General features: G+C 41.0%; 1 protein-coding gene across 1 annotated transcript in view; it reads right to left on the bottom strand.

Annotated features, from left to right (window-relative positions):
* The window catches only part of pomgnt1 (protein O-linked mannose N-acetylglucosaminyltransferase 1 (beta 1,2-)), a 120374-nt gene that overhangs the window by 4176 nt on the left and 92705 nt on the right, over positions 1–23493 (bottom strand). Inside the window, exons 17-21 of the mRNA XM_028810805.2 lie at positions 19606–19731; positions 11818–11882; positions 10613–10657; positions 6505–6640; positions 1780–1889 (exon numbers count right to left, since the gene is read on the bottom strand). Coding sequence (XP_028666638.1) covers positions 1780–1889; positions 6505–6640; positions 10613–10657; positions 11818–11882; positions 19606–19731 — 482 coding nt within the window. The remainder of the gene's footprint in view (positions 1–1779; positions 1890–6504; positions 6641–10612; positions 10658–11817; positions 11883–19605; positions 19732–23493) is intronic.

Below are 23493 nucleotides of genomic sequence, written 5' to 3'. Positions count from 1 at the left end.
GCTAACTAAATGGAGTTAAGGTTATGCACCGAAGCTGGCCCATGAGTGAGAAGGGAATCCCCGCCCCCTCTCCCCGCAGCCCACTGCGTCTCTCTCGGATTCACTCAAATAAATCAGTACCGCAAGTGAACTATAATTCTTAGTGTGATGAGAGAAGTTGCAAAATCAACCGGAATGCTCAAGCAAATTATAGAAATAAACCCATACGTTTTTGAGAGAGAGAGACAGAGATCAGAGCTATGTGTGTTTTAGGGGGTACCTGATCATTGGCACGTACTTTTCTCTCCACACAGGAGATGCTCTCCCATCAAAGCTGAACACAATCAGAAATTGTGGCAATGCTTGACATTAGAGCGCACCTACTTTCCACTTGGCCAGAGATACGTTGCCAACTTTTTACATTCTTGCCCATGATAGCAAAACCAAAATTATTGTATATTAAGAGGCCCTTGGATACAAATGCGATCGATATAAATTCTTCTCAATACAAATTATTACATTTTTTTAAATTTTTAAAGTTTGTCCTGTTTCACTACTAGGTGGGTGGAGCAGGAGGGAGACAGCTAGTCTAATAGTCCTTGTTAAATGGTGCAACTCAAACCACCTACAACTGAACACCAGCAAAACCAAGGAGCTGGTGGTGGATTTTAGGAGGCCCAGACCCCTCATGGACCCTGTGATCATCAGAGGTGACTGTGTGCAGATGGTGCAGACCTATAAATATCTGGGAGTGCAGCTGGATGATAAATTAGAGTGGACTGCCAATACTGATGCTCTGTGCAAGAAAGGACAGAGCCGACTATACTTCCTTAGAAGGCTGGCGTCCTTCAACATCTGCAATAAGATGCTGCAGATGTTCTATCAGACGGTTGTGGCGAGCGCCCTCTTCTATGCGGTGGTGTGCTGGGGAGACAGCATTAAGAAGAGGGACGCCTCGACAAACTGGTGAAGAAGGCAGGCTCTATTGTTGGCATGGAGCTGGACAGTTTAACATCTGTGGCAGAGCGACGGGCGCTCAGCAGGCTCCTATCAATTATGGAGAATTCACTGCACCCACTAAACCATGCCATCTCCAGACAGAAGAGCAGCTTCAGTGACAGACTGCTGTCACCGTCCTGCTCCACTGACAGATTGAGGAGATCGTTCCTCCCCCAAACTATGCGACTCTTGAATTCCACCCAGGGGGGTAAACGTTAACATTTAACATTATACAAAGTTATTGTCTGTTTTTACCTGCATTATTATCAATCTTTAATTTAATATTGTTTATTGTATCAGTATGCTGCTGCTGGAGAATGTGAATTTCCCATTGGGATTAATAAAGTATCTATCGATCTATCTATCTATCTATCTAATCTAATATAAAATAAAAAACTAAGAACTGTGTGTCCAGTCGTTCTGAGCAATCTGATTGGTCAGTTTGGCTTTGGTGATGAGACGAAAGATGGAGGCGCACGAGGAGGAGTGAAGGCATATGAGGCATGCTGAGAGACTCTCCTTCAAAGACAGCATGAATAAAAATGGTGAGAAAGGAACCTCGAAAATACTGACAAGAGTCTGAGATGGAGGCTTTCTGGGAATATGCTTGAGAAAGGGAGCTTCAGTAAGGAGACCATGAAACATGCAAATACAGAGGAAAGGCACTAAAGGTACATAAAGGGCAAGAGATTTTTTAAATTATTCTATTACCAGATTCCACGGCTACTTATAAATAAAGTAGTAAAAGTGGAGCAGACTAAAATTTGAAAAAAAAAAAAAACCTAATCAAGCTGGACTTACGAATAAGGAGAAACAGGAGTTCCAATGACAAGAATGTGGTTTTTCTTCCTGAAAAGTCGCCACAGTCCTTTATGGTTTCCTCGGACATCCAAATCCCAAACATGAAGGCACTGCGGGAAACCCAATAACAGAAATTTAAGTGAGAGAAGGAACAAAAATAAGAATAAACTGTGAAGGTACTGCCTGTTTCTGACAAATTACCTTTTTCCTGAAACTTAAACAGAAAATGCATGTGATTGTTTTGCTGTCGAGTTTTTAATTTTAAATAAATGAGATCACATGAGCTTTTTTCTCTAACCTCATTCAGACAATTTTAGACCACAGAATTAACAGTATGGGGTGTATGACTTGCAAGGAGTACCCTTTAAACCTAAATCAATGAATAAGTAACTTGTCCCAGTTCTCCTCAGATTTTGGCTGTCATCTCTCAAGTAGTCCCAGATTGGCTCGAAGATGTGGAAGTTCAGAGCTCGGTGACAGCCATTCCATCTACTGAAGGATGGCCTGTTGCTTCAGACTATGTGTTTGGGGTTATTGTTATACTGCAGAATGAAGCTGGGACCGATCAAACACCTTCCTAATGGTATTGTGTGGTGGGTAAGAATCTGAACGTAATTCTCAGCATGGTGGGTCAGTTTGTTGGGGATATGTGGACTGGGGGGTCGATTTCGATCTCATCATTAACCTTGTTTGTGGAAAGTTAGCCCAAGACGTGCAGGGGAGCTGCAAGTGCTTCAGTGTTGCCTGCAGACCCTCATCCAAGTCTCATTCTCCAGCACCTTCTGTATAGAGCCTTTCTTGTGAGCACTGCCCTTGTGTTTACATATCTAGCTCAGTTGCTTAGCATTATTTCCGCCTTGGAGGAATGTTGTTTTGGTCATAGCTCTTCCATGAAGACCATACATATTTATGTACACATACATACGCACAAAGATTTGGCAAAATTACTTATTTTGTTGACATTTCATGTATAAAAATAATACAGTAAAATAATACATAGTAAATTTTGTAGTATGCATGTTTAAACAGCAAAAAAGGCATTTTAATTAATATGCTAATTCAGTTATGCTTTATGCGATAAACTGAAAAAATGGAAAAAAAATAAAATAATAAATAAATAAAATGTGAAATTGGCATTTTGACCACCCTACTAAGTCATTATTTTTACATACTTACAGCGCATCACTTTTTCCACATTTTGTTATGTTACAGCCTTCTTCCAAAATGGACTAAATTCATTTTTTTCCTCAGAATTCTACACACAACACCCCACAATGACAACGTGAAAAAAGTTTACTTGTGGTTTTTGCAAATTTATTAAAAATAAAAAAACTGAGAAATCCCATGTCCATAAGTATTCACAGCCTTTGCTCAATACTTTGTTGATAGATAGATGCCCCTTTGGCAGCAATTACAGCCTCAAGTCTTTTTGAATATGATGCCACAAGCTTGGCACACCTATCCTTGGCCAGTTTGGCCCATTCCTCTTTGCAGCACCTCTCAAGCTCCATCAGGTTGGATGGGAAGCGCCGGTGCACAGCCATTTTAAGATCTCTCCAGAGATGTTTAATCGGATTCAAGTCTGGGCTCTGGCTGGGCCACTCAAGGACATTCACAGAGTTGTCCTGAAGCCACTCCTTTGATATCTTGGCTGTGTGCTTAGGGTCGTTGTCCTGCTGAAAGATGAACCGTCTCCCCAGTCTGAGGTCAAGAGCGCTCTGGAGCAGGTTTTCATCCAGGATGTCTCTGTACATTGCTGCAGTCATCTTTCCCTTTATCCTGACTAGTCTCCCAGTTCCCCACAGCATGATGCTGCCACCACCATGCTTCACTGTAGGGATGGTATTGGCCTGGTGATGAGCGGTGCCTGGTTTCCTCCAAACGTGACGCCCAACATTCACACCAAAAAGTTCAATCTTTGTCTCATCAGACCAGACAATTTTCTTTCTCATGGTCTGAGAGTCCTTCAGTTGCCTTTTGGCAAAATCCAGGAGGGCTGCCATGTGCCTTTTACTAAGGAGTGGCTTCCGTCTGGCCACTCTACCATACAGGCCTGATTGGTGAATTGCTGCAGAGATGGTTGTCCTTCAGGAAGGTTCCTCCTCTCTCCACAGAGGACCTCTGGAGCTCTGACAGAGTGACCATCGGGTTCTTGGTCACCTCCCTGACTAAGGCTCTTCTCCCCTGATCGCTCAGTTTAGATGGCTGGCCAGCTCTAGGAAGAGTCCTGGTGGTTTCGAACTTCTTCCAATTACGGATGATGGAGGACACTGTGCTCATTGGGACCTTCAAAGCAGCAGAAATATTTCAGTAACCTTCCACAGATTTGTGCGGAGGTCTACAGACAATTCCTTTGACTTCATGCTTGGTTTGTGCTCTGACATGAACTGTCAACTGTGGGACCTTATATAGACAGGTGTGTGCCTTTCCAAATCATGTCCAGTCAACTGAATTTACCACAGGTGGACTCGAATGAAGCTGCAGAAACATCTCAAGGATGATCATGGGAAACAGGATGCATCTGAGCTCAATTTTGAGCTTCATGGTAAAGTCTGTGAATACTTATGTACATGTGCTTTCTCAGTTTTTTTATTTTTAATAAATTTGCAAAATCCTCAAGGAAGCTTTTTTCACGTTGTCATTATGGGGTGTTGTGTGTAGAATTCTGAGGAAAAAATGAATTTAATCCATTTTGGAATAAGGCTGTAACATAACAAAATGTGGAAAAAGTGATGCGCTGTGAATACTTTCCGGATGCACTGTACATATCCATATAATGAAATTAATGTCTATGGGTGGGTGTGTGTCTGGTCCCTCCAAGCAATCCTACTGGTCAGTTGGGCGTTGGTTTGATTGGTTAGTTTCACTGTGGTGGCTCAGTCAAATGTGACTGAGACAGGAAATGGCAGACAAGAGAGGCTGACACACAAGAGGATACCAATGAAAGTCGTGCGGACAGAAGGTGAGTAATAATAACAATACGATAACAATAGTCTGAGAAGTAGGCTTACGAGAATGCGAAAGAGACAGAAAGCGTTGGCCAAGACAGGTTGAGACACGCAAGGGTACAGAGGAAAAAAGGACGGATACTGACGATACACATAATAATAATTTACATTTCTATAGCATTTTTCTCACTACTCAAAACACTTTTCATAGTGAATGGGGAGCCACTTCAACCAACACTAATGTGTAGCTTCCATCTGGATGATGCCACGGCAGCCATTTTTGTGCCAGTATGCTCACCACTCATTAGCTGTCAGTGGTGACAGATAGTTAGCCAATTAGAGACAGGGGAAGATTAAGGGGTCCCAGAATGACTAGGTTGAGGTGGCCAATTTAGCCAGGATATCGGGATATACCCTACTCTTTCTGAAGGATGCCCAGGGATCTTTTATGACCACAGACAGTCAAGACCTCATTTTTTCTTTTTACAGCACAGTGTCCCCGTCGTCCCACTGGGGCATTGGGATCCAGATTCAGAACACAGGGTAAGTGCCTCCCTGCTGGCCTCGCCAACATCTCTTCCAGCAGCAACGCAGGATTTTCCTGGTTTGACAAAAAATTCAGCTTGTATATATCGATACACTCTCTCAGACATGTAAGTCTCTGCTTTTCATTCCAACTAACCAATCAACCAGGTAACCAGTGCCTGGTCACTATGCAGGTCAAATTTATTTATTTATTGAATTGCTCTGTTTCTGCTTCACATTATGTAAACTCACAAATGGGCTAAAGTGAGGGATTACCAAGCTAGGAGAAGATGGATATTTCTACCATTACAACAACTTTTACCGCAAGGACCCTCTGTAGTACTTTTATGAATTTTTGTCTTAAAGAAACTGACTTTTTGATATCAATTTTCACTTTTGTCTAATCATTTCCATTTAAAAATGATAAAATTCATATGGCAAGTGCCAGGTAATGTGCACTAAAGATGAACTGCAAATGTAGTTCTGTTTGCAACAGCTAACTTCATAATGATGATGGGATTAAAAACAAATGGGAAAGCAGGGTCAGTCGATGGATCGAAAGATGGACTGATTGATAGGTGGACAGATCCATCAAGAAGATATCTTTTTTATTATGAATTGATATACTCCCTGCCTGGGATTGGTCCCTGCCTTGCCCCCTGTGTTGACTAGGATTGGCTCCAGCAGAACCCCATGACCCTGTGTTCAGATTCAGCGGGTTGGAAAATGGATGGATGGATGGATTTGATATACTTTATTAATCCCCCAAGAGAAGGCTGTGTTTTTTGGCTGACCTTTGTGGGGTTATAGAGCAGGGTCAGCTATTGTATAGCACCACTTGAGCAATTTTCAGGTTAAGTGCCCACCAGAGTAGGATCCTTTCTGGCAGTAATGGGATTTGAACCGGTAACCTTCCAGAAACCAGTGCAGATCCTTGGGCCTAACAGCCACCACCACAGCTTCTTCACATGGTCAATAAATAAAATGAATTCAATACAGTGATCAATAACACTTTTTTTTTAAAAATGTGAATGTGAGAATACGCATTTTACATTCATACATTAATTTGCAACGTATTGCTTAATGTAGCTATTTGTGATTGTCTGCAATAACCTAAGCCACACATGTGACAAGAAGCAGGGCTCGCTTTTCAGGTTAGGAACCTCTCACAAGCCCAGTGCTTAAATACTTTTGCGCTGACAAAAAAAACAGCATTTGTGATCAAGCTCTGGGTTACTCTGATGTGTGTTACCTTTGCCAGTTCGATCCACGTTGTGCTTTCACTCTCTTGATCCATTTTAATGTACATGACGTAGGTTTTACCCTCAGTGTCTGGAATAAATGAATCTTCACAAGGGTTTTTGGTGTGATCCAACAAGATTGCCTCTCTAAAACAAAAAAAATAAGTCGTACAAGTGAGAACATGGAAACGCTCCAAACACCTGTTAAAGCACACAGCACTCATGAAATACTCACGGCCCACTTGGCTAGAACAACTGACTTAAATTAGCTAATTAGGGAGCTACGGTCAAGCACTTCCTTAGACGTGTACACTAAAAATTAAAATTTTTGCTTTCTGTTTATTCATTTTCTCTTCCATAAATCACCTCGACAATTCACATCCTTCCTCAACCTGTCCTTTTACTGGATGTCTCCGGAATTTTCTATACTACAGAAAATTATTTTTCCCTTGTGCCAATGTGTGAAATTCACTTGACACGTCTTCTCTGCAAGTCGCAAAGAATTATATATTTTGTAAAAGGTTTTAATTATTCATATAAGCACAAAGGGACCAAGCTAAGGGGGTTGTTTGATATATTGTCTAACTAAATGAATTTTTTTACAGTTTAAAGACTGTAATTATTCTAAGTATGGATACACATGCGTATATTAGTTCCCTGCAAAAGTTTTTCATCCTGTTAAGTCAAGGCAGTCCCTCGCTATGGAAATCTGCCTCTGATCTGAACTGATTTGATACTTTTTGTTGACCTCAGGGGTTCTCAAACTCAGTCCTGGGGACCCACTGTGGCTGCAGGTTTTTGTTCCAGCCAGATTCACAATCAGTGACAATAACTGATTAACACTGATCTCATTTAATTAGCTGGTATTTGTTTTCCTCTTCTCTTATTCTGCATTCAGAAAAGCACAGCCACATGATTTTTACAAGGAGGTGATGATCAGTGAGCAGTGTTATGGTTTCATGCCAGGAAAGAGCAGCACACATGCGATGTTTGCTCTGAGGATGTTGATGGAGAAGTATAGAGAAGGCCAGGAGTTGCATTGTGTCTTTGTGGACCTTGAGAAAGCATACGACAGGGTGCCTAGAGAGGAGCTGTGGTTTTGTATGAGGATGTGGGGAGTGGCAGAGAAGTACATAAGAGTTGTACAGGATATGTATGAGGGAAGTGTGACAGTGTTGAGGTCTGCAGTAGGAGTGACGGAGGTGGGATTACATCAGAGATCGGCTCTGAGGCCTTTCTTATTTGCAATGGTGATGGACAGGTTGACAGATGAGATCAGACAGGAGTTCCTGTGGACTGTGATGTTTGCTGATAACACTAATCTGTAGTGAGAGTAGGGAGCAGGTGGAGGTCTGCTATAGTGAGGAGATGAATGAAGGTCAGTAGGACCACCAGAATACATGTGTGTGAATGAGAGAGAGGTCAGTGGAATGGTAAGGATGCAGGGAGTAGAGTTGGCGAAGTTTAAATACTTGGGATCAACAGTTCAGAGTAACAGGGATTTTGGAAGAGAGGTGAAAAAGAGAGTGCAGGCAGGGTGGAGTGGGTGGAGAAGAGTGTCAGGAGTGATTTGTGACAGACGGGTATCAGAAAGAGTGAAAGAGAAGGTCTACAGGATGGTAGTGAGACCAGCTATGTTATATGGGCTGGAGACAGTGGCACAGGAGACAGAGATGGAGGTGGCAGGGATAAAGAGGTACTAAGATTTCCATTGGGTGTGATGAGGATGGACAGAATTAGAAATGAGGACATTAGAGGGTCAGCTCATGTTGGACGGATGGGAGACAAAGTCAGAGAGGCGAGATTGTGTTGGTTTGGACATGTGCAGAGGAGAGATGCTGGGTATTTTGGGAGAAGGATGCTAAGGATAGAGCTGCCAGGCAAGAGAAAAAGAGGAAGGCCTAAGAGAAGGTTTATGGATGTGGTGAGAGTGGACATGCAGGTGATGAGAGTAACAGAACAAGATGCAGAGGACAGAAAGATATGGAAGAAGATGATCTGCTGTGGCAACCCCTAACGGGAGCAACCGAAAGAAGAAGACTAATCTTAAGTTTTCTAATTTCTACATTGTTACCAAAAAACAGAATCTGGGAAACCATATCACTTAATAAGACCAGGAGTCCAATTAAAAACAGAAGCTGGTTGGAACAAAAACCTGCAGCCACAGTGAGTCCCCAGGGCCAAGTTTGGGAACCACCGGGTTTACCCCAAATCCTCATTTTACTGTTTTGCAGTTTTATTCTCACTCCAGGCTACATGATATTTTAGGCTCTCAATTACTGGCAGCTTCTAAGACAAGTCTTGAATCGGAATCACCCTAACATTACGGGTTCACCATCCTCAAAAACCATGGCGTGCACAACACTGGCTATTTTGACATCTCCTTACTTCATAATACAGAATTCTATGCTGGGCTCTGTTCTACACTAGGGAAGTGCCTTAAAACCAATTGAGACTCAGAAACCTGGTGTGCTTGGGTGACTGTCAAACTTTCTGTTATTCTTGGAAGAAGTGTGCCCTCATGTGGTGGGCCTAGACTATGACATGTACTTCACTGCTCCAGAAACTGAGCCTATCACTCCACTACTGGAAAGAAGATGCCAGACCTGGCAGGCTTTTTCACCTGGAAATGACAGGAGATATGAAAGACGTGCATTGAAATCCTTTTATTAACAATAAATTAGACACTCTGATCGATAATCCTTGCCAGATTTTCAAAAGTTTCTTTGAAAATAATTTTGAAAAAAACAACCACTCATAACTTGGCTGTCTGGACTCTGAAATCTGTGCCATCCCTAACCCTCATTTACTTATTGCCAAAATTTGTTATACTTGTTACTACTTTTTTGCTTTTTGTTATAATTATTATTCACTTTGACATTTATTATTTATAGTATAGTTCTTTACCTGTCCTGCACTTGCCATGTGTTTATGTAAATGTTGCACCGCTGTCCTGGGAAATGTTATTTTGTGCCACTGTATGCTGCAATGCGATGTATGGATAGCTTGACAATAAAGCCATTTAACTTGACTCCACTAAAGCAATCTGACCTGAAGGAGGCACTAGAGCAGGGGTGCCGAACTCCAGGCCTGGAGGGCCGCAGGTTTTCATTCTAACCCTTAACCTAATCAATGACCAGTTTTCACTGCTAATTAAATTCTTTTCCCCTTCATTTTAATAGCCCTGTTTTTAAGGATTCAGTGCTCTGAATTGATTCTTTTCTTCATTAAATGACAGCCAAACAGAAATGAGACGTGAAACGAGCCAACAGATGACCAGCTAAATTGAGGCTTCAAACTCCAACCAATTTCACTCCAATCACTTTCTTATTGAGAAGCCAATTCTTGCTGTTAATTAAACTCATCATTTAATTGCATTGCTTGTTGCTGCTCTCATTCTGCCACAGCAGACATTTCCAAAATAATTTTTCTGTTTTTATAAGAACATCATCAAAATGTGTTGGTGAGCAGAGAGATCAACATCCCTGAGACTATCACCTTTCTTTACTTTCAGATGAGTGATGGGCACAGGTGAGCTGGTCATGTGGAGGCTTCTTGTGTGTCTCGTTATTTGGCTGCTAATTAAGGACAAAGAAACAACAGAGGCTTGATTCAAATTAATTAAAATTAAGGCAAAAGAAGTTAATTAGCAGCAAAAACAGATCACTGATTAAGAAAATGGTTAGAATGAAAACCTGAAGCCACTGCGGCCCTCCAGGACTGGAGTTCGACACCCGTGCACTAGAGGCTTATTGTGACCTTCTGGAATGAAGCGTGTTACCCACAGATGATAAATTTGGTCATTTTCACCATCAAACTTTGTCCAGCCAAAAAATGTGTCCTGAACCATCCATCTTTTAAAGTCGGGAAAAGTCCCTGTAGCGTGTACAAGCTATGAAACTGATTATTTGGTAATTGATTTAATTCTTCCAACCATCTTCTACCAAAAAAAAAAGATCAGAGATGTGAGATGTTATTCCAGTAAATGTTATTAAAACTCAGGCTGGAGTAACTTTAAATGAGAAGGCACTAATGAAACTGAAAGGCTTAAATAGAAGATACACAGTCCTGCTTAGTGTGGCCATGTTAATGTCCAAAAAGAAGTGACAAATGACTTACCCCAACAATCTGTGAATTTCAACTTCATAAGCATCCTTTCTCAAGCTTAATCGGGGGGGGGAAAAAAAAAACAAAGTGAGAAAATTGTGATTTGCACTGTCTACAATAAGCATAATATTCAGGGGAAAAAGAAAAACCTGTGACATTTTCTTGGTGTGCCTTTTGAATTTACATATGAAAATAAGAACTTTGACAAACGAGAGGACACCACTTAGTCCATCAAGCCAAATTATTTACGTAATAGCTAAGCTGCCACGATACCTCCTCCAAGGTTGTCAAGGTGTCTGCTTCAGCTCCATGTCTTGGTAGTTTATTCCAGAGTTACACAACTCTTTGCTTAAAGAAGTGCTTTCTGGCTTCAGTTTTAATTCTACTTCACCCTAATTTTCATTGATGTCCCTGAGTATGTGATTCACCCTTATTTGCAGCATTATGTCTCACAAATGGGGGAGCTAAAACTGTCATTATGGAATATGTGCAGATCAAACTACGAGGGGGAGTCAAGCTAAAGTTAGAAAATGGGATTTATTAGAAAACAGAACGAACCTTCACAAAACTGATAATGTCATTTCTCAATGGAGTCTCCAATCTTCTCAATGCACTTGTTGCCACCTGCCTCGAATCCAGCAGAATAAAAGGTTTTGTCTTGTCCTGGCATCCATTTGTGCACTGCTTTCTTCACGTCGTCCATATGTCTTAAATTGATGATCACTCAGATGGTCCAAAATGGTGGAAATCACATGATGCCATATCTGGTGATTAAGGAGAATGTGGCAATACCTCAAACTTCAGTTTCTCCAGACAACCATTGGTGTTCTTAGCAGTGTGTTGTTGTCTTGCAGGAAAAGGACTCCTTGAGACAGCAGTTCCCGCCGCATGGATCAAATAGCAAGCTTCACATTGCGAGTCACAGTAACTTGCACTAGTGACTGTAGTACCCCTTGGGATGTAGTGTTCAACAATAACTCAGATGCATGAGAGGGTTATGAGGACAAGACCAAACCTTTTATTCTGCTGGATTCTGGGCAGGTGGTGCAAGTGCATTGAGAAATGACATTATCAGGTTTATTAAGGTTTCGTTCCATTTTCTAATAAATAACTATTTTCTATCTTTAGCTTGACCCCTCCCCATCGTAGCTTGACTTTTTATGTGAATTATTGGATTGTTTTCACCTGGCCCAAAGACATCAACTTAAGAGGCCTACCTCTGAACGTTCTTCAGCTGGACATTGGGAATTGTGTTGAGCTTATGTTTCTTAAAGTACACTTCCTGAAAAGAAAACAAAAGAGAGTTAAGACTACGAAAACAAGACATTTATAACAGTTAGGCTTTGTAGACCGCTCTTGGAAAGCAACACGTCACAAATAACAATCTTTGTAGAGCCGTCTTTTCAGGCTTCCAAGTTCTAAGACAAAAAAAAAATAAATTTAACCTTTCATAAATCAGGTAACAGAAGAAAAGGACCATTTAAGAAGCTAAATTACATTTCAAATTCAGTATGGTGTTTTTCAGTTTCTAACAGGAGTTCAATTTCTAATTAAAACATTTTTGATGGGCAGATGAAAAGGCAAGAGGATTGGTAGACTAGCACAGCTCCTGCAGTACAGTGAGGGCACTCTAACACAGTTTAGTCCTGGGACCCCTAGATGGTTTGAATAAAAACCTGCAGCCAATTTCATAATCGGCAAGTCCATTTTAACCTTTAATTTTTTAACGAGCTGTACTTTTTCTTTCCTTATTTTGTATTTAGTAAAAAACACAATAGTATGAGTCAACTCTCCAGTTTTGAAGTCGCTACATTGGTAACCCATGTCATTCAGAATTGACTTTAAAATACTGCTTATGGTTTACAAAGCCTTCAATAATCTGCTCCATCCTATATCTCAGAATGCCTTTCACCTTACACTCCATATCGTAACCTTAGATCTTCAAATGTTGGTCTGCTTAGAATTCCAAAAGCTAAACTTAAAAGAAGTGGTGAGACGGCCTTCTGCTGTTATGCACCTAAAATCTGGAATAGCTTACTGATAGAAATTTGCCAGGCTAATACTTTAACAAACTGCTAAAAACACATTACTTTAACATGGCTTTCTCGTAGCTTCATTTTAGTGTAACCCTGATATTCTGCATGAATATGCATTTCATGGCACCACAATCTGTACTAACCCCTACTTTCTCTGCTATTCTTTTTTCCGGTTGTCTGTGGTGTTGATCTGCGCTGCCACCACCTGATCAAAGCACCGTGATGTTCCTCTATTGATGGATTGAAGGCTGGAGGTCCACATGACCATCATCGTCTTATTCTTCCACATGAAGCCTGAAAACCATGAGGACTGATTGAGATCGTTGATGTTAGGGAGAATGCCTAGTGGGGGCTGGCCGGTGGTCTCGTGGCCTTGGAACCCCTGCAGATTTTGTTTTTTTCTTCTCTGGAGTTTTTTTTTCCTGCCCTCCCTGGCCATCAGACTTTACTTTATTCTTTGTTAATTAATATTGCCTGATTTGTATATATTTTTTTTTCTTTCTTCATCTTGTTCACTTTGAGCGACATCATTTGTATGAAAACGCGCTATAGAAATAAATGTTGTTGTTGTTCTTGTAATAGTATAGTATACATTACCCATGGTTAATAACATTGATAAGAAATGATTAATTTTTTGCCACTGCTTTAAGTGCTTAACTTTGTTTTGCCATTTTCTTTTTTGCTCATCTTTTTCTGTGGAATGTTGTCTATTAATTGAATCGGATATTAACAATTTATTAGAAGTAGACACAAAAGTCTAAAGTGCCATAGCTACTTCACTGTTATTCACTTATGCAACCTATGCACTGATTAGCAATCTGCTTCTCTTGGTTGCTTCCATTACTGGTCGCCACAGTGGATCATCTTCTTCCATATCTTCCTGTCCTCTCCATCTTGTTCTGTTACCCCCATCACCTGCCTGTCCTCTCTCACCACATCCATAAACCTTCTCTTAGGCCTTCCTCTTTTTCTCTTGCCTGGCAGCTCTATCCTTAGCATCCTTCTCTCAATATACCCAGCATCTCTCCTCTGCACATGTCCAAACCAACGCAATCTCGCCTCTCTTTGTCTCCCAACCGTCCACCCTGAGCTGACCCTCTAATGTGTTCATTTCTAATCCTGTCCATCCTCGTCATACCCAATGCAAATCTTAGCATCTATCTTGCCACCTCCAGCTCTGTCTCCTGTTTTCTGGTCAGTGCCACCATCTCCGACCCATACAACATAGCTGGTCTAACTATCATCTTGTAGATCTTCCTTTTTACTCTTACTGGCTTAAATAATGTGAATATTTACAAAGAACAAAATATTAACCAGCAAGATAAATATTACAAGAATAACAGCAGGCAGCACCTGAGATTGTCAGCGTAAGTAATTTTAAGGCAGAAGACACTAAATTAATGCATTTTGTTATGGTGTATAAAATCTACAAATTATTCTCTATATTTTTTATTATTATATTTTGCTCAATCCCAAAAAGATGAATTCAGATGTAGGAGGCATTATAATAAAAAGGCATATCCTCTTCCCTTATACCTCACTTTTATAACAGTTGTTCACAGCATAGTGCTAAAATGGTATTACAGCCTGGGAAAGGAAGACTAAGCCATGCCTCAGGCAACTGATTACTTTATGGATGGACATCAGGGACAACAATTTGGTTTACAGCCTGGAAAGGAGGACATGAGGCTATATAAAAAAACTTTATTATCTGGGAAAGCGTTTGAGCAAAATTCATCCATCATATTGACAGCCAGCAAATCAGGTGCATGGAACATTCATGCGTTGTGAAACCACGGCATGAAACTTTAGAATAAACATTCCTCATTTGTAAGCAACGAAGAAGAAGAGAAACAGCGACGACGGAAGAGAGACTTCAGAGAAGAGAACAAAGACACGTGTGACCAGTTTTCATCCGATCGACAGTTAACAGCATTTTCATGAATGTTGATTGCTAAATCAAATGCCACCCTGGGACATTCATCCTTGTCATCTCTACTTTTTTCATAAGCTTTTTCTAAAGACTATATATAATCAGACTTTCCTATCAGTACCTATTTTCTATTATTCTTTGTTCCAGTGGTATTATTATTATTCTTGTAATAATTACCATGCTGCTTTTAACTTTGTAAGCTTTGTCTTAAAGTCTATAGAGTGATTGAAATAATAAGTTAGATTTCTTTGAGCACCTAGTGCAGCCAGAGGTTTGCCATACGCTCTGTGCTGCGAGGTTTATTAAGGCTGAGGGTGGGAGCTCCACTCATTAGTAGGGAACAGTATGTAAAGATGGTATTCTTGGCTGATAAATGGTCTATAGGCAAAAGTGCTGAGTCTTTGTATGTTTAAATGTAGTCTTGTAGACCAAAAGTAATATTTAGGTCTGAGATATCATTAAAATATCGTATGTTGTTCGTGCCGATAATAAGTAAGTCTCTTGAAGTGCTGAGTGACAGGCTGATGTGTGGTTTAAAGTGCTAAGGGTTAATCAGTGTGTGTGTGTCATTCATACGGCACTGTTGTGGTTAGGGTCTGTGTGTGTGTGTTTATCTATGTATGTGTGTGTTCATCTTAAAGTGCAACAGTAGACCAACCCGATAACAAATTTGACGAGAACACTAAGCCTTGAGAAAACAGGTAAAGGGTAAGTAGAGGGAAATACAACGGTAATACACATTTCACTACATGGGAAGTGAAGCAAAATGACACTTTTTATTGGCTAACAAAAAAGATTACAATAAGCAAGATCTTGCCTGAAGAAGGGGTCTGAGTTGCCTCAAAAGCTTACATAGTGTAGCCTTTTTAGTTAGCCAATAAAAGGTGGCATATTGCTTGACATTTCATTACATCCATAATGATTAACACAGTATAACACCCTAGTACTCCATTTCACTAAACAATTATATTCATTTCTGGGTTCAAACTCTGGGAACAAGAACAGTCCTTAAAACTCATTGCAGTAAAAAGAAACCCCACCAAGGTACCTCCAGAGTCAAAATTATGGGTTTCAAAGTAGTCTAGAGTCTCATCCTGACAAAAGTAAGACGAGTGTGCAAACATCTGTGGAGACTGGACCAAGGATGTTGTAAGCCAAAGTGGACATTGCTCATTCTGCTAGGCTTTAGCTCTGCCTTCTTTTAGAGAGGAGAAAAAGATCAAACTTAGCTAGCACAGATGTATGCTTTGTATTGTTTGTTATGGTCCATTGTCTGCATATATTTGCATATATCCAATTTCGAATATCCTTACAACATAAAAAATTGGTTTATTGAAGCAAGCATGTTTGGGTTCTTTGTTGAAAGATATCTATCACCACATTCGAACTACAAACGGAGAAAGTGAACATTATTTAAGGTGGAATTTGGCCAATTTATGAAGTTTGCTCATTTATTGCATTAATCTCTTCATAGTTCTGGCACCCCAACTGGAAAGTGAAACAAAGATTTATTTATTTATTTATAAAGCACTTTAAAAACAACATCAAGGCTGACCAAAGTGCTGTACAATAAAACTCAACATATAAGACACACAATATACCAAAGGGTAAAAGAAATAGAATCACATAAGAGCTGAAGTAATTAATAAAAAAGTATACAGATAGTCAACATCTCACACTGGATAAGAGGGCAGAGAGTAAAAGTGTGTTGTTAAATAAGGCAAGGGGGCTCTACCCCCTGCTTGCTTTGTTCGCCAACCCGTGTACGGGTGCTACGCACTAGCCACTTCGCGACTCTGCCGCTCGCATATGGGTAAGTGGATGTATAATTTAAACAGATTGTTACTTTCATAGGAATTGTTACATATTCATAATAGAACTAACTATTTTACAGTACTACGAGTAATTAACCATAGTAAAAAAAAATAGTAAAACATAAAACTATGTTTCACATTGCGTTAGAGGTATTCGTTGCGTTAAACGTTTGTTTTGTTACTTGATATGCATTTAACCAATTTGCCGTGTAACCGATCGACAGTTGTCGTGTTAATTCGTTTCACTTCATTGTTTCTTGGTGCTAGGATTGCCAGTGTACTCATGTTTTTCTGTTGATAAACCCTCTGAAAGAAATTCTTCAATAAGATTTGGACATAATAAGTCTTCTTTAAGACTTTATTAGTCGTCTTCACGCCCTCGACCCTCTGCAGTTCACATACCAGGAGAAGGTGGGAGCGGAGGATGCCATCATCTACATGCTACACCGATCCCTCTCCCGCTTGGACAGAGGCAGTGGTGCAGTTAGAATTATGTTTCTGGACTTCTCTAGTGCTTTCAATACCATCCAACCTCTCTGCTCCTTAGGGACAATCTGACAGGGATGGGAGTAGATTCATACCTGGTGGAATGGATCGTGGACTATCTTACAGACAGACCTCAGTATGTGTGTCTCGGGAACTGCAGGTCTGACATTGTGGTCAGCACAGGAGTGCCGCAGGAGACTGTACTTTCTCCGGTCCTGTTCAGCCTATATACATCGGACTTCCAATACAACTCGGAGTCCTGCCACGTGCAAATGTTCTCTGACAACACTGCTATCGTGGGCTGCCTCAGGAGTGGACAGGAGGAGGAGTATAGGAACCTAATCAAGGACTTTGTTAAATGGTGCGACTCAAACCACCTACAACTGAACACCAGCAAAACCAAGGAGCTGGTGATGGATTTTAGGAGGACCAGGCCCCTCATGGACCCCGTGATCATCAGAGGTGACTGTGTGCAGAGGGTACAGACCTATAAATACCTGGGAGAGCAGCTGGATGATAAACTGGACTGGACTGCCAATACTGATGCTCTGTGTAAGAAAGGACAGAGCCGACTATACTTCCTTAGAAGGCAGGCGTCTTTCAACATCTGCAATGAGATACTGCAGATGTTCTATCAGACGGTTGTGGCGAGTGAACTCTTCTATGCGGTGGTGTGCTGGGGAGGCAGCATAAAGAAGAAGGACGCCTCACGCCTGGACAAACTGGTGAGGAAGGCAGGCTCTATTGTAGGCACGGAGCTGGACAGTTTGACATCTGTGGCAGAGCGACGGGCGCTGAGCAGACTCCTGTCATTCATGGAGAATCCACTGCATCCACTGAACAGGATTATCTCCAGACAGAGGAGCAGCTTCAGGGACAGACTGCTGTCACCGTCCTGCTCCACTGACAGACTGAGGAGATCGTTCCTCCCCCACACTATGTGACTCTTCAATTCCACCCGGGGGGTAAACGTTAACATTATACAAAGTTACTGTCTGTTATACCTGCATTTTAATAGTTTTTTTTTTATTAGTATGCTGCTGGTTGAGTATGTGAATTTCCCCTTGGGATTAATTAAGTATCTATCTGTCTATCTATCTATTTTTATTGGGAACTTAAAGTGAAGAAAATGTAAAAACTAAGCTGAGAGCGCAAGAACTGTGTCTGACAAAAGCATTCACACGAATGAGAGGTGAGAGGACCGTTGACTGTAAATGGTTGAGAGGAGGTTGGGACTTGAAAAAACCTCTTGGCAAAAGTCTCGTCTCGTGGGACTTGAAAAAAATCTCTTGGAAATAGTCTTGTCTCGTCTCAAGATTTTCTTTTATAATAGAGAGATTTAAAGACAGCTAGTGAAGGAGCCTGCCTAACGCACAATGGCAAATCGTTCCAGAGTTGTGGAGCTGCAACTGAAAAAGACCGATCACCTCTAAGTTTACATCATGCCTTAAGAACAAGTAATAGCATCTGGTCTGCTGACCTGAGAGAGTGAGACGGTACATAAGAGTGCAGCAGTTCTGACAGACAGAATGGGACACAACCATTAAAGGATTTTAAAAACAAATAGAAGAATCTTAAAATGGATTCGAAAATGAACTGGAAGCCAGTAAAGGGAAGCCAAAATCGGGGTAATGTGCTCATGCTTTCTTGTACCAGTTAAAACATCAAGAAGCAGCATTTTGCACAAGCTATAGGCGAGCAATAGAGGCCTGAAAAATTCCAAAAAGAAGCGCATTGCAGTAATCTAGACGAGAGGTTATAAAAGCATGTATCACTGTTTCAAGGTTGCGTTTAGACAAAACTGGCTTGATTTTTGACAGCCTCCTCAACTGGAAAAAGCAGGATTTTACCTTCACATGCGTTCACATGGCTTTCAAGTTTTAAAGTAAAATCCATTTTCATACCTATATTTGTGATTATTGGTTTCTCATATTGAGCCACATTGGAAAGGTCAATGCAGGGGGTCCCACTGGTGCCATTGGGTCTAAATAGCATGACTTCTGTCTTGTTCTCATTAAAATTTAGAAAATGTAATGCCATCCAACTCCTGATGTCAGTAAGGCAATCCAAGAGGGGCTGGACAGAACATAGACCAGGATGCTTCAGAGGGAAATAAACCTGACAGTCGTCCACATAAAGATGATGTTTCCGGAAAATAGTGCCGAGTGGCAGCAGGTACAAAGAGAACAGAAGAGATGCCAGGATGTAGCTCTGTGGTACCCCCCAACCCAGGGGAGGGCAACAGAGGTGGAGGTAAAATCATCAATGCTGACACAAAAACATCTATCCGTGAGATAAGACCTAAACCACTGGAGAGCTGAACCTGTGATGGCCACCCATTGCTCCAGCCTGCAGAGGAGGATCTCATGGTCTATAGTGTCACAGGCAGGTTAAAAGAATATCATTAAAACCCCTTAACATAGTAGACTCAGTGCTGTGGTGAGTTTAAAACCCAGATTGGAAAACTTCCAGAATTGCGTTGGGTGTAGATGACTTTTTCCAAGAGTTTAGACAAAAAGAGGTAGGTTGGAAATAGGCCTAAAGTTTGACATAACAGAGTGCTCTGGACCCCGTTTTATTAGCAGAGGTTGCACAACAGCATGATCCCACACACATTCCACCACAGTACCTTCAGCAAACGTTGTGCCTTTCATTGGTTAGTGTTAGTGCCCATTTTGTCCAGGTATGCTTAACTCACTTTAGTAATCGTGCAGAATTTGTATAAAATTGGCTCACGTGGAAATATCCGTTCATGTTGAGTCCCACGATGCCAAAGTGATACGACCTGGACACATCAGGTATTACACATTCCCGGCCTTTCCTCTGCTCAGGCATTCGCAGCCACATGTCCCAGTCCCACATCTAGAAGAAATGGCAAATAAAATCCAAATGAAGTAATTTCACTGATAATATGTGCTCACATAATCAGTCCAGTGAATAATAAAATAAAATATAAAAAAAAAAAAAAATCAAGTAATTCTGTCACTGCTGCCTAATCTAAATTCATTGTCTAATAAAAGAGTCAAGTGCATTAAAAATACAACTCACTCTCGTTACTATTTTTGTATAAATTACGCCCCTTAGAACAATGTGCAGGTGGTGAAGGCCGGAGGGGCTCTATAAAAATGACACCCTTTAAAATATGTGGTCTCTGACAAACTGAATGACTGGTGTTCTAGTGAGCTACTGGGAAACGAGAGGTTCAATAACAAAGAGAGAAGACATTACGACACTCATTTATCAAAGGCAGTAAAATGTAAAAAAGAAAACTCATCAATAATCTCTGAATCTCTGCCCCTGCCAATGGCACGATTTCCATTTCTGTTGTTCAGCTGATATGAAATATTAGCATGTTTTGCAGCAGAAGGAATACAATTCCTTTCATAGTGGGTCATCTCTAAGATCACAGATATGATTAAATGTGAAAGCCTGATAAAAGAAAGTCACTGCCCACTGGAGAGATTCTGAAGGACTGGAAAATGGCAAATATCATCCCATTATATAAAAAGGGTGACAGGGCAGATCCAAGCAACTATACAGTGCAACCGGAAAGTATTCACAGCGCATCACTTTTTCCACATTTTGTTATGTTACAGCCTTATTCCAAAATGGATTAAATTCATTTTTTTCCTCAGAACTCTACACACAACACCCCATAATGACAACGTGAAAAAAGTTTACTTGAGGTTTTTGCAAATTTATTAAAAATAAAAAAACTGAGAAATCACGTGTACATAAGTATTCACAGCCTTTGCTCAATACTTTGTTGATGCACCTTTGGCAGCAATTACAGCCTCAAGTCTTTTTGAATATGATCCCACAAGCTTGGCACACCTATCCTTGGCCAGTTTCGCCCATTCCTCTTTGCAGCACCTCTCAACCTCCATCAGGTTGGATGGGAAGCGTCGGTGCATAGCCATTTTAAGATCTCTCCAGAGATGTTCAATCAGATTCAAGTCTGGGCTCTGGCTGGGCTACTCAAGGACATTCACAGAGTTGTCCTGCAGCCACTCCTTTGATATCTTGGCTGGGTGCTTAGGGTCGTTGTCCTACTGAAAGATGAACCGTTGCCCCAGTCTGAGGTCAAGAGCGCTCTGGAGCAGGTTTTCATCCAGGATGTCTCTGTATATTGCTGCAGTCATCTTTCCCTTTATCCTGACTAGTCTCCCAGTTCCTGCCGCTGAAAAACATCCTCACAGCATGATGCTGCCACCACCATGCTTCACTGTAGGGATGGTGCCACGTTTCCTTCAAACGTGACGTCTAGCATTCACACCAAAAAGTTCAATCATTTTCTTTCTCATGGTCTGAAAGTCCTCCAGGTGCCTTTTGGCAAACTCCAGACGGGCTGCCATGTGCCTTTCGCTAAGGAGTGGCCACTCTACCATAAAGGCCTGATTGGTGGATTGTTGCAGAGATGGTTGTCCTTCTGGAAGGTTCTCCTCTCTCCACAGAGGACCTCTGGAGCTCTGACAGAGTGACCATCGGGTTCTTGGCTCAATTTTGAGCTTCATGGCAAAGGCTGTGAATACTTATGTACATGTGCTTTATTAATTTTTAATAAATCTGCAAAAATCTCAAGTAAACTTTTTTCATGTTGTCATTATGGGGTGTTGTGTGTAGAATTCCGAGGAAAAAAATGAATTTAATCCATTTTGGAATAAGGCTGTAACATAACAAAATGAAGAAAAAGTGATGCGCTGGGAATACTTTCTGGATGCACCGTAGGCCAGTAAGCTTAACGTGCATCGCAGGAAAATTAATGGAAGGAATTATTAAGGATAAGATTGAGCAACACCTGGCAAGGACAGGAGTTATTAGGAACAGTCAGAAAGTATTCAGAAGAGGGAGTTTGTGCTGCTGGAATTCTATGAGGAGGCAACAAAAGGATATGATCAAAGTGGAGCATATGATATTATTTATCTGGACTTTCAGAAAGCATTTGATAAGGTGCCATATGAGAGGATGGGCATCAAACTAAAAGAAGTGGGAGTTCAAGGTGATGTTTGTAGATGGGTGCAGAATTAGCTCAGACACAGGAAGCAGAGGGTTATGGTGTGAGGAACCTCTTCAGAATTGGTTGACCAGCAGCGGTCAGTGCTGGGGTAGCTGCTATTTTTAATACAGTACTGTATATATAAATGATTTAGATAGGAATATAAGTAACAAGCTGGTTAAGTTTGCTGATGTTGCCAAGACAGGTGGATTGGCAGATAATTTGGAATCCGTTATATCATTACAGAAGGACTTGAAAAGCATACAGGCTTGGGCAGATTTGTGGCAGATGAAATTTAATGTCAGTAAAGTATTACACATAGGAAGTAAAAATGTGAGGTTTGAATACACAATGGGCGGTTAGAAAATCGAGAGTACACCTTATGAGAAGGATTTAGGAGTCATTGTGGACTTGACAATATAAACTGCCAGACAGTGTTCAGAGGCCATTAAGAAGGCTAACAGAATGTCAGGTTTATATATAGTGCCTTGATGTGTGGAGTACAAGACACAGGAGGTTCTGCTCAAGCTTTATAACACACTGGTGAGGCCTCATCTGGAGTCCTGTGTGCAGTTTTGGTCTCCAGGCTACAAAAATGACATAAAAGCACTAGAAAAGGTACAGAGAAGAGTGACTTGGCCGATTCCAGGGCTACAGGGGTTGAATTATAAAGAAAGATTAAAAGAACTGAGCCTTTACAGTTTAAGCAAAAGAAAATTAAGAGGTGACATGACTGAAATGTTTAAAATGATGAAGGGAATTAGTCCAGTGGATCGAGACTGTTATTTTAAAATTAGCTCATCAAGAACACGAGGACACAGTTGGAAACTTGTCAAGGGTAAATTTTGCTAAAATGTTAGCAAGTTTTTCTTTACACAAAGAAAGATAGACAGCTGGAATAAGCGACCAAGCAGTGTGACAGACAGTAAGACTTTAGGGACTTTCAAAACTTGACAATGTTTTTTTGGAAGAAATAAGTGGATAGGACTAGCGAGCTTTGTTGGGCTGAATGGTCTGTTCTCGTTGCAATTGTTTTAACGTTCTAATGTTCTAAAAGGCCCTGCGTTGGGATGGCGCCCTGCCCGGGGTTTGTTTCCTGCCTTGCGCCCTGTGTTGGCTGGGATTGGCTCCAGCAGACTCCCGTGACCCTGTAGTTAGGATTTAGCGGGTTAGATGATGGATGGATGTTCTAAAAGATCAAAAATTAATTTAATTAATTCACCAATTCTGACCCAGTGTAAGTGAGTGAGAGGGAATGTGTGTATCATTTAATGGGATGGTGTTGTTGTGCCCAGCAATGCAAAGATAAGCCTACAATCCTCAATTGCATTAAGTACAATGTATGGAAAACATTTATACAAACACACACTAGCCCTCTGTGAAGCACAGTGGTAAGTTGCGATCTGGAGATCATCATCTGCAGCAGGCCGTAGGAGTCTAGAAAGGGGAAAACAAATGCAGCAAAATGTGGAGAAATCCTGGACGAAAAAACCTGATGAAATTTGCTAGAAACCTGCACCTTGGGAGAAGATTTAACAATGGAATAGCTTCAAAACAACAATGTGCATGTTCTGTGGCCTCGTGTAACGCAGTGCATAGAATTCACGCTAAAACATGGCGTACGCACA

This window comes from Erpetoichthys calabaricus, chromosome 10, assembly GCF_900747795.2.
Source record: "Erpetoichthys calabaricus chromosome 10, fErpCal1.3, whole genome shotgun sequence".
Taxonomy (NCBI): domain Eukaryota; kingdom Metazoa; phylum Chordata; class Cladistia; order Polypteriformes; family Polypteridae; genus Erpetoichthys; species Erpetoichthys calabaricus.
The sequence above is the reverse complement of the archived record's forward strand: the minus strand, read 5'-3'. Positions and strand labels throughout refer to the sequence as shown.